Source organism: Sardina pilchardus, chromosome 16 (assembly GCF_963854185.1).
Source record: "Sardina pilchardus chromosome 16, fSarPil1.1, whole genome shotgun sequence".
NCBI classification, from domain to species: Eukaryota; Metazoa; Chordata; class Actinopteri; order Clupeiformes; family Clupeidae; genus Sardina; species Sardina pilchardus.
The window spans coordinates 6,030,220-6,041,942 of NC_085009.1; the positions used below are offsets into that span (position 1 = coordinate 6,030,220).

General features: G+C 41.8%; 2 protein-coding genes across 3 annotated transcripts; one reads left to right on the forward strand and one right to left on the reverse strand.

The window, feature by feature from the left end:
- Window positions 1-107: 107 nt before the first annotated feature.
- Window positions 108-9,316, reverse strand: LOC134059724 (cation channel sperm-associated protein 4-like). 2 transcript variants are annotated; one of them, XM_062516203.1, is made up of 12 exons: window positions 9,227-9,316; window positions 5,577-5,661; window positions 5,364-5,453; window positions 4,819-4,968; window positions 4,615-4,716; window positions 4,389-4,483; window positions 3,921-4,050; window positions 3,533-3,669; window positions 2,302-2,461; window positions 1,598-1,812; window positions 1,014-1,176; window positions 108-360 (listed from the first exon to the last, which is right to left on the reverse strand). In XM_062516203.1, exons 2-12 carry the CDS (start codon window positions 5,607-5,609, stop codon window positions 226-228), a joined length of 1,410 nt encoding a protein of 469 aa, XP_062372187.1. In that variant the 5' UTR covers window positions 5,610-5,661; window positions 9,227-9,316; the 3' UTR covers window positions 108-225. The 2 variants fall into 2 exon arrangements, with proteins under 2 accessions (XP_062372187.1, XP_062372186.1); XM_062516202.1 differs by lacking the exon at window positions 9,227-9,316 and adding an exon at window positions 5,853-6,021.
- cideb (cell death inducing DFFA like effector b) lies at window positions 7,410-11,553 on the forward strand. Its single transcript, XM_062516204.1, has 5 exons — window positions 7,410-7,567; window positions 9,310-9,424; window positions 10,218-10,367; window positions 10,797-10,993; window positions 11,290-11,553. The coding sequence occupies exons 1-5, from the start codon at window positions 7,542-7,544 to the stop codon at window positions 11,435-11,437; spliced, it is 636 nt and encodes a 211-aa protein (XP_062372188.1). The 5' UTR covers window positions 7,410-7,541; the 3' UTR covers window positions 11,438-11,553.
- Window positions 11,554-11,723: the final 170 nt, after the last annotated feature.

An 11,723-nucleotide genomic window follows, 5' to 3' on the forward strand; every position in this document is an offset into this window, starting at 1 on the left:
ACAGATTGAAATGCAAATAGTTCATTGTGGCCCCTTAACCCTCAACCAATAATGGCAATACCAATAACATTAGATCCACATTAACATTTTCAAGGAGTGTATTTAGTTTTTCATCATTTAACGTAATTACAGACGTGTATTGTTAACCCTAGTAGATATCTCTTGCTACAGTATTCATTTATTCATTTTTGCTTTTGGTGAAGAAGTACATTGTGCAGCAATGCCTTATTTGTGCTTGGTGCTGCTTTCAGCTGTTTCTTGTTTTTTGTCATTGGACACAGACATTCGCCGCATAGCTTCATGGCGTAGACCCTTCTGGAACAAAGCCGGGGAGTCTGTACCTGAGTTAATAACATGAGCCTGTGAATAGAGAGCACACACAAAAAAAAACAGATCATGTGGACATCTGAGATTTTTGTCAGCAACACCAAGAATAAGAAAACTGGAGAGTGCAGTATATTTGCAGTCATGCATTGTCCAGATAGATAAACACCCAAAATGGGATTTCCGAATGCAATAGTCACACACACACACACTTGATATTGATTCAACTGTTTTTACTCAAATATTTCATGTGAGCCATGTGTTTGCTGTATACTGCACACTAGGTTATCCCAGGCCTACCCGAACACAGAGAGTTGCTAGGTCGGTGATCGCCTATAGAGTAAGGTGACCAGATGTCTGAGACCGAGACCAAAACCAGGGACATAATCCCAAAAATGTAGGGAAAAACGGAGACATTTTCAGTTTGACCGTCAATCAGATTGAAATAAAATCTTCAAAAAACGGGGACATAGTTTTTCTGTATTTTCCCGGGGACAGGCAACCAAAAACGGGGACGTCTGGTCACCCTACTATAGAGGGCCGCTCAGACAACAGCATAAGTGCTGTTTGTCATGTTATCGTATGAGGTTATGTGCCATCAAAATGATTTTGGCAAATCAGTTATGAAAATACTATTTAGGCAGCCCTGCATATACAGTAAATTACTCCCACAGTCTCTCCTACTGTACCTTCTCCAGGGTCATTAGTGTGGACAGCATGTCTCCAGTGCGTCCCATGGCAATGTCATCCTTCAGGATGGTGTTTTTCAGCATTGCAGCCCTTTGGTCACGCATGATCACAGCGTTTTCCTGTTCCCTGTTGAAGGGGAGGCTGTGCACCTCCTCCACAATCCTACAGCCAATGGCCAGGAATGAATCATTGAAATAGTATGACTAGTAATAAATAGTATAAATAGAAATTACTAGGCTATGCAAATATAGCCTTCCCACATACAGTGCTGTGAAAAAGTGTTTGCGCATGAACTGCCTGTTTAAGGTTATGCCACCAGAGCATCTCAGATTCATGTCAGGACTTTGATTAGGCCACTCCAAAACCTTCATTTTGTTGCTCAGGCACGGAATGTTTTTTTTTTCTTTTCTAATTGGTGCCAATTTTCGAAACCAAGAAAACAGATCACTGCATTCAACTCACATGAGACTACATTCAATTTCATCTTGATGTGGAAACTCTCCTACCTTTATCACAAGGCATTTAATACTTTCCTTTGTATGTCTGGGAAAATAATGCAAAATCACATGCAGGGTCAACCTACTTGTCCAGCTTGTTACGGATTGACTTGTACTCCTTCAAATTGGTCTGCATGGTGGACAGGACAAGGATCAGCTCCTCGAATGTCTCCAACCTCAGGCTCTCCACGTAAGTGCCTTTCCATGGCTTCTGCCTCTTGGTCATTTTGGTCTTGGTCACCACCTCCTCCACATGGACCATGGTGTTGCCCATCATTTGCGTATTATCCTCAGGCGTGATCTGTTTTCGCAGTGGCATGGGTCAAATAGGTGAAGGCCGAAAGAGAACAAAACATAAAGGATCTTTCCCCGTCCATGTATTAAGTCCTGTCCAAGGCTAAAGGAAAACCTCAGTGAAAATATCCGTAGGATTTTTTTTTTAGGAAGTAGCTCAATGCTGTGTGTATGCCATGTCTTTTGTAGTATGTATGCCACTTCTAAATTGCTTTTGTAACATCTCAATATACATTCAGACCTCAATGTTTGCTTGTTAATTTGAAAAAAACAAACTGAAGTTATATGGCCTTATACAGCCCTAAGTTTGTATACAGCTTTAGACACCCTTCATTCGTGTCCAGGAGCCTAGCTAAAAATACGATATATCTCAGAGCTACTTCTTTACATTTGCTGCATTACAATGCACTGCATTGCGTAATATGGCCTTGTTGTCATCTCCTGATTTACATATCAAATACAAGGCCTGATGTCTGGTTCAGGATGTGTGACTCACCATCAAAGGGTTATCGCCGCCTTTTTCATCCATGTCCGTCATGGACATCTCTAAGTTGGTGGTCACCACGGCACCAAAGAGGTTGCCAAAGATGAAGGCGCCGATGGTGAGGAAGATGAAGAAGTACACCGAAGCGCCGTACAGCTGTGATGCTCCAACCCTGGAAATGCAACAGGCAATCAAAGGTAAATAGAGAATTCCTACACATACAAACCAGAGGTCAAAAAAGCTGAATGGCCTTGTGACAGAGCGCACCGCGTCTGTCACGCAAGCGGGCGCATTCCCGCCAGTAAGAACAATGGGAACGGAGTTTGCCCTTGAACAGACATTACATACAGTTCACACATACAGGAGATAAAGAAAATAAATGTTGAAATGCATATGTTGATAAGTAAAGAATAACTATGTATTATGTCGTTGGATGATGCGAAGGCAGAGTGGTTAGGCCGTGCGCTAAACATGGCTATTAGCGGCGGATGCAAGGCATAATGTCGGGGTAGTTGTGGCGGGTTTCGTGTGCGCACAAGTTAACATCTTAAATGAAACTGCTGCGACTGTGCCAATGTTTGTCTGTGTATTGTGTCTTGTATTGCATGTTGTTCACCTTACCTGATGTCTACCTGTCTTCCGGGGTGCGACAAGAGTGTCGGAGGTGAGACCCAGTTAAAGGGACGGGGCGCGCTCCCATAAGGGAAGCGCTCATAGAGACAGGGGTGTTTCTGTAGTTTTGTTTTATTTGTTATTTTGGGGGACTGTAGCCAAGGATTGCACAGGAATGTGGTCAAGTAATGTGGTGCGCTCCTATAGTATCTAGCCTATGAGGATATGGGGTTGCGCTGATTGATTGTTTGCTGTGTTTGGTCCGCGCCAATAGTATATAAGAGTATTGGGCGCTTCATTCGGGAGATGGGCCTCTGCCGTGAGAGGGCACATGGTCTCGGTCAGTGTATGGGTACGTAAGGGCCTAGCTATTGGGCATTGTCCCATGTTTGTGCTTTTCGTTCTGATAAGTGTTTTTCTTTTGTTTATGTCTCCATGTTTGTTTATGTCTTATGTGTCTACAACCTACCGGTAGCTTAATAAAAAAAAGAAGCCTCTATCATAAAACAACTTTTTTTTTTAGAAATTCGTACCTAATGGTGTGTTGTTGAAGGTTTACACATAAACGCTTCTGATTAATACTATCAGTATCTTGTGAAACCACACGTGCTTTTGCTGTGCTGATACTCACTCTTTGAATCTTTCGTAAATGTCCATCCATCCGTCTTGAGTGATGCAGATAAATAGGGTGTAGAGGGACGACGTGAGGTCACCAAACGCCGACGGCACACTAGTGCTGAACAAAGTGACTCCAAACACAGCAAAGACCTGCACCACAGCCCAACACAGTAAATGCAAGTCATAACACTGCACCAAACATAACCATGTATGCACAAACTCCAAGTCACGTCACTATTACAATGACTGTGTGTATGTGCCTATAACAGCTACTATGCTCTAACACCCTGCGGTGCCCATGATAAAAGTCACAGCAATAATGTGACCATGTGAGATAGAATGGATGGTTCTTACAGAGTAATAGATGAATGGGCATGATTTAGCATATAGAAGAGGCGTACCATCATGATAACGATGAGGAGCAAGAAGATGTTGGCCAAGTCGGGGAGAGATTGCCAGATGACCTGCATCATCCTGGCCACGCCGCGCATGCTGGCGAAGTTGCTGACGCTTCGGACCACACGGAGCACCCTGGAAAGCAACGTAGCTTGGGTAACATATACTTAGGGCCTCTCTCAACATCCCTCCTCGATCCTCCATGCTGGTCCTCCAGACTCGTTCCCACTGATCTATAACTAGCACTGGATAGACTATCCCATTGTTGCCGCCCCATTATTCTGTATCTAGATCAGTAAGGACCGAGGCAGGAAGGGAGGATATATAAAAGACGAATGAGAGACACCCCTTAGAGTATCAAACAACTTCCGCCATTATTTTACAATCTGGTAATGCTGAGAATCTGCCTATTCTTCTGCATAGAGAAGACAACAGTCACTACTCTATGAAGAACAACTGTTAACGGTTATTACCTCATGACCTTGAAGACACTTCTCCCTTGTGGAAAGATTCTAGGTCCCAGTAACAGAGCTGTTGTTACGACGCAATCCAGTATGTTCCAGCCATTCTGAAATGACAGAGGATTTATTTTTATTGTAGTGTGTACATTTACTTTGCAAAGGCATATTTCAAGCAGCGTAATTGCTCATGAAAATATATATATATTCTCAGTGATTTGAATATAAATATGTGCAGTACCCTCCAGAAAACGGCAAAGCCATAGAACCACTTGACCAGGATCTCCCAGGTGAAAGCGCTGAGGATTATGTGTTCACATACACTGAATGCAATTTCATATTTCTGCAACAAAATTGTCAGAAGCAAAAGGCTTCATTTTACAAATATAATGACGATGTATTCTGGTATGTCTTGCTGTACAGAAAAGGCCTCTTTGACACTAACCTTGGTGAAAACGGGATTGGACGTCTGAATCGAGATGATGATGGCGTTGCTGATGATGACAAAGAGGATGAGGCACTTAAACAGGAAATGCTCCAGCAAGGCTCCCACGAGCACCTCAGAGACAAAGTTCTCTGTGTCGAAGTCATCTTGCTGGGAGGACGGAGAGAGGAATAGAGCAAGTGACCTTCACATAATATGGTCTTTTGAAAGGTGATGTATGGCTAGTGGTAGTTACTTTGACTTTGCAAAAGGATGATTTTACCCTTGTCAACAAATTAACTCTTAACATGGTAGTAGATTGGAGAATGCTTTTACACTCGAATTTAGATCTGTGATCAAAACCTGCCAAGCAGGGTTTTCGACCAATCTATTGGATAGATTTAAATTGGCCTGATGTAGGCACTCTATGAAGTCAGAGCCGACATAGTCTCTTTAAAAGACTGTTTGGCGTGACAGTGACATAAGTTTTAGGCCTAATTAATTTTACATATTGCATGCTAAAGTAACAAAAGTCATGAACTTCACCAGCAAAGCATTAGGCCTACCTTACACTGAGTGATCTCCTTCATGCATAGTATGTCCCCACTATCCTCATCTCCTAAGATATCCCACCGTCTTTCTGAGTCATACTCTCTCTGCAGGATTAAGAAGAGATGTGTCATATGTTATTGTTATTTCCGGTTGAGCAAATAATAGACTATTTATAGTATATATAAAGTCTAGACTAGTTTGTTGATATGAAATGTGCAGAGACATACCTGCTGACCTATCGAGCGTCTTCTTACTGTCATCTTAAATCCGATCGTTTAATTTACAGGATGAATTGGTTGTAGGCTACCAAGCCTGAAAGAGAAGTAATCATTTGTGGAATACATCTTCCCTGTGTAGCCTAGGCCTTTTTGAAATAAAATAGCTAGTGGGCCTACGCCTAACAGTCATCATATGAATATGTCAAGTATCAACAATGAAAATGATGAGTTAAAAAATGTTGCTCGGGAAAACAAAGACAAAACAGAATTGCTTATATTGCTTACCTAATTACATTCTGTTGAATGCTTTGAACGTTTTCGACAGTGTAGCCCAAAGATTATTTAGTGTAGCCTAGTACAAGGTCAACTTCAAGAACCAAAAAATCTTTTGGAATTATGGAATTCTTCTATAATAAGTACGTCACAGAGACGCCACGCGACCATACACGCGACCTTCTTTTGATGTGAAGTTCGTCTGCAGGTCAACCCAGAGCCATATAAAGAGATGAAGAGAGATTATATGGCTCTGGGTCAACCATGCTGCAGAACCAGTTGATGCTGGCCTCACCAAAGTTCATTATTAACATGAAAATGACATATTTTCTCTCCGAAAAAAATTAGTTGTCCTTATTTGTCACTGAGCACCTGAACACAAAAATATGCATTAAGAAAAATGAAGGGGTCAGATTCAAAAGCACTCCGAACGCACAATTGGACCCAGACGGTGATTCGGATCATTCCCACAATTGAATCTTTTCTTCCTTGGGTCATTTCAGACCTTTCCAGAGAATGTCATCGAAATAACTTTTTGAGTTATCTTGCTAACAGACAAACCCTGAAAATAACCTCGGAGATGGCTAACTAGCTCACGTTCATCACCTGTTGTTGGACAAGTTAAGTTTCACTCTACGCACACACCTACCCGAACACTTCCTTTTAAAATATTTCTCTGCCGAAAATAAAGAGGGGCTACAGCACCCAAACAGGCCATTGTTGCATTAGCACTTTTTAAATGTCTGGCATCGTGGCAGCGACTGATCTCCATTATATTAGCATGTGCTCCTAGTAGGCTATGGCCAGCATGACCGCTATATGCAATAGGCACCGTAGGCTGCTAACTGAGAGAGCGCTACTATCTCTGCTCTGTGTCTGGTCCATTCTATTATCATTAACTAGCACGACTCACTTCAGCAGCAACAACATTACTTTTACAATATTGTTCAGTTCAACATATGATTATGGATTTACAATCAGTTATAACGAGAGTCATTTTTGACCAGGAACACAAAACTGATGAACATAAAATGAACACAATAGGAAAGTAAAGCAGATAGGCTATACGGGTGTAAGTATTTAAGTCTAAATGAATAAACAAATCTAACATATTGTAATATCATAGCGAAGCCAATCTGTGGGAAAACACTGGAGTGGGGCAAAGAGAATGTTGGCCTATCAGAGATCAGAGAAGCATTCTCAGGCCTGTTAGGGTCTGTCAAGGTCAGTTATTTTGATCCTGGCTTTATCTTTAGGTTGAAAGTTAAGTTCACTTCTATACATCTTGGTAGGCTATATCATGGTGTCAGTTGGTTGGAAAACATTGGCCAGCTGGCTTGGGGAACCAACGTAATGCCTATGAGTCATTTCTAGGCTATTTCTGTGTGATTTCAGGGATGCTTGAGAATGGGGTAGGTGAGGTCACTTGGCCGACTCACATTTGGCTTATCTTCCTTCACCACCTATGAAATCTCTCCCTCCCACACACACACTCATACTCTGTCATTGGCATTACACACCATTGAACTTTGGCCGCTGACATCTATCTTTGCGTTATCACCCCAGCTCTTCCAAAGTACAATTAGTACAACAGTCCAAACATCTCTGATCAGCTTCAGGACGCTCGCTGTTCAAAAACAATCTACTTTGAAGGGAAACAGTGGGAAAGTAACAACAGAAAGACTAAATAATTAAGGGAACATGGAAACGACATCATCACTATTAAAGTAAGTAGGCCTATAGCTTACAGAGAATAAGCAAAGATGTTTGTAGGGGTTGTGTATATGGGCTACAACAACCATTTTTAGCAAATGTTGTTATACGGCATTGTCTTTTTTTATTATTATTTTACTTTTGATTCCACATTCAAGTATACTACTATTACTGCCTCTAGAAATAATACTGCTCTTTTCACCAGAACACCTTCAATCAATCAATCAATCAATCAGATCTATTTCGATTTGTTGCCTAATGATATTTTTATTGTCATGACTCATGTACATTCCTGGCCTTCTTACTGTAATTTCCCAACTATTAGCTGCGGCTTATACAGTGAGGAGCACATGTATTTGATACCCTGCTAAAACAGGAATATAAAATCATCATTTGACAATTGATCTTAATGCCTTAACTCAAAAAATTAGTACAAATCAAACCGCCAAGGACACCAATTTTCTTTGTGATTGAAGAATGTATCGTAAATAGATAAATGTTTTCCTTAAATGCTAGGGGAAGGAAGTATTTGACCCCCTATGTAACCCTATGGGAATTTAACACATAGGGTTAACATAGGGGCAGGCAGATTTTTATTTTTAAAGGCCAGCTATTTCATGGATCTAGGATATTATGCATCCCGATAAATTTCCCTTGGCCTTTGAAATTAAAATAGCCCCACATCATCACATACCCTTCACCATAGCTAGAGATTGGCATGGTGCTTTTTCCAGTAGGCCTATTAGCCTGTTTGATTTGCATTGAGCTCAATGAGCATCAAACAGGCTAATAGGCCTACTGGAAAAAGCACCATGCCAATCTCTAGCTATGGTAAAGGGTATGTAATGATGTGGGGCTATCTTAATTCCAACGGCCAAGGGAACTTTATCAGGATGCATAATATCCTGAATCCATAAAATAGCTGGCCTTAAAAAATAAAAATCTGCCCGCCCCTATGTTAACCCTATGTGTTGAATTCCCATAGGGTTACATTGGGGGTCAAATACTTACTTCCCCCTAGCATTTAGGAAGAACATTTATTTATTTACGAAACATTCTTCCATCACAAAGAAAATTGGCGTACTTAGCGGTTTTATTTTTACTCAATTTTTGAATTAAGACATTAAGATCAATTGTCAAATGACGATTTTATATTCGTCTTTTTAGGCAACTTTAGCATGGTATCAAATACATTTTCTCCTCACTGTACATATATTTTGCAAAATGTCTTCAGCTATGAGGTTAATACATGCAGTTATTATTAATATGGTTTTGTTACTTTTAACTGCCATAAAACACTGTTCTGCGACTTATACACAATGTGGCTAATACACAGGAAATTACTGTACTGACTTCATAGTGTGTTTCCATTATGTTTTTTTTTTTTCGTCTGGATAATCTTAGGTTCTCATTTCTCAGCATACTGCCTTGCGTAATAACTCATATCATATCATATCAATATGATGCCATAACAGCAATATAATGTACTGTGCTAGTCTATTGCAAAATTCCAAAGCATTACAATTCAATCATTTATCAATTCAAAAAAACTTTGATAATAATCCTAGCCAGTCTTAAATTTAGTCTTGAGGTCTTCATGGATTGATTTTAAGTACTTCTGTGTAATTTACTCAGGAATGACTCCAATTGAACACATAGCCACTGACACTTACACAGTCTCTCTATCTCCCTCTCTCTCTTTCTCTCCTTCCGGATTCAGTGATTCAGTCTGACGTTTGGGTTCTGTCTCCCTCAGGTCCGTCTCTCGTATGGTGTACTCGCCTCCACAGCGGCCATTCAAGGTGACCTCCCATGACCGTAGAATTAGGAAAGGTATCACCGCGGCGACTTTGCAGGAGCTGATGGAGAAGGTGAGAAATCAGAAGGGAAAGAACTGTAAATGTTTGCTAGATGGACATCTGCAGGTCAAATTTGTATGCAAGTTCAGATCATTAATGCTGAACGACCAAACATCTGACGAGAAGGCTGGCCTACACAGTGTTTTTAAGGAGCACTACACTGTAAAGTCACTAATGAGCTCACATTCGTTGCTACTGCCCATACATCCACTGGCATAGATACAATCCCGCATGCACGCACGCACATATTCCATGTTCTGGTTCTTAGCACACATTTTTATCCAAAACTACGTACAATAATAACAATAAAGATTATCATTGAAATTAACAGGTTAGTCATAGGCTACATCATAGAAATAGTAGTGATAGTTTAACAGAATAATAGCAAATCGTCATAAGAACAGTAATCATAAACATATACAAATGTGATTGTAATGATTCATTTGTTAAATACAAGGTTACCAGATGAGTCTTCATACGCTTTTTGAAAATCTCAAAAACTATCACAAGAGCGAAGAGTATTAAGAGAAATCTTTCCACCAACAAGGACAAAAAGAGTCTTGACTGTAACCCGTTAGTGTCGACTGATGAAAGGCCGACACAGCAGACACCTACTGTTTATTTACCCCTCCTTATTGCAACTGTGGCACATTTCATTATACTGCAAAGTACTGTATATGTGACAATAAACAACTTGAACTTGAACACTCATCAGAGGCCCACAGTGGGCAATCTCTACAAGGCAGGCCACTGTTCATCCTAAACACAGTATTTGACGACGGGCCTTCTCGACTCTGTGCTATAGGTGGCCGAGGTGCTGGCGCTGTCCTCTCTCTTAGCGCTAGTGTGTGATGAGGATGGAACCGAGGTGGACTCGGAGGAGTTCCTGACCGCCCTGCCGGACAACACCGTGTTCATGGGCCTGGAGCCCGGGCAGACTTGGGCAGCCCACATTGTACGTGTCTGCAACGCACATGTACCACATTTACATACAAACTAGTGTGCAATATGTGAAGTAACTACATATTGCACTATACTACAGAGAGATGCTTTCTGACTTCTGCAATGTGTTTGCTCTCCTACAAAGGCATCAGAGTACTGAGAAATCTGTGTAATCATGTGTTTACTATGTATTATCAATTCATGAATATTTGGTAAAAGCAGGCATCATGTAAATATAATTGGGATAATGTGTCTATCTTGATGCAGTGCAAATCTACAGTAAGTCCCTTACTCCATATCCCAGTGTGTAATCATGTGGTTTACCACATAATGGAACCAGACAGAGGATACGCACACAAGCAGCAATTACAGTATAATTATGTGACACTGTAATTGGGGTCATCTTGAAGTAGTGCTAACACAAAGTAACACCACTTTTCAGACTCTTCCGAGGAACAGTGGGGTCAAGCCATCTGAGAGCAAACCCAAGACGGGCCAGGGCATCGCCCGCGTCGTCCTGGACTTCTACCGCCTCAGCCCACAGGACCTGTTCGGCTCGCTCAGCGTCATGGCCACGTTCCAAGGCATGTACTCGGTCGGAGCGGACTTCCAGATGCTAGGTCCCAAGAAAATTCTGAGGTGAGTCAAGGGCTGAATGGGCATACAGCAAAGGAATAGGATCAAACATTGCCAAGTTTGACGGTTACACTTCCTTCCAACAACATCGGTCCAACAACATCCGTGTTTGTTAATGCAAAACAGAAGCTTAGAATGGCATATTACTTGTTGTAGTTCCACACAGCACCACCCATGAAATACACACAACCCAACATGATTCTAGAGTCTAAACCAAAGATTGTCTAGTTACTTTACAAACCGTCTGTGTCTAAATGTCAGTTTGATGTTGTGGTCTGATCGAGTGGTCATTTTCTCAGGGAGACCCTCCGGATGGGCTCCATGCTCCTCCAGACCGCCGGCCACATGCTCATCACGTGCGCCTCCATGATGAAGCGTCTCATCGAGGGCGCCGACCTGATCCAGAACCAGCGTGGGCCCGTCACCTACAAAGCGCAGTGGAACTGATGTCCCTCCAAGTGGGGACTGTGGCATGCCGGCATGCCCCCCTGCCACCACCACCACCCCCCCCCCCCTACCCCTACCACCACAGGGCATCAGCCACTGGCACAGTATCAACATGAATCACACGTCCCACCACTGTGTGCGGTTGGCAGACACAATGGGTGGCACAGTCTAGTCTTGTCTAGTCTACTGATGCTGTGGGTAAACTTCACAATCGGTGAATGGAAGAGACAGGCAGGCGCTTCATTATATTAACACTTGCTTAAAAAAAGAGGAATGTTCTAGATGT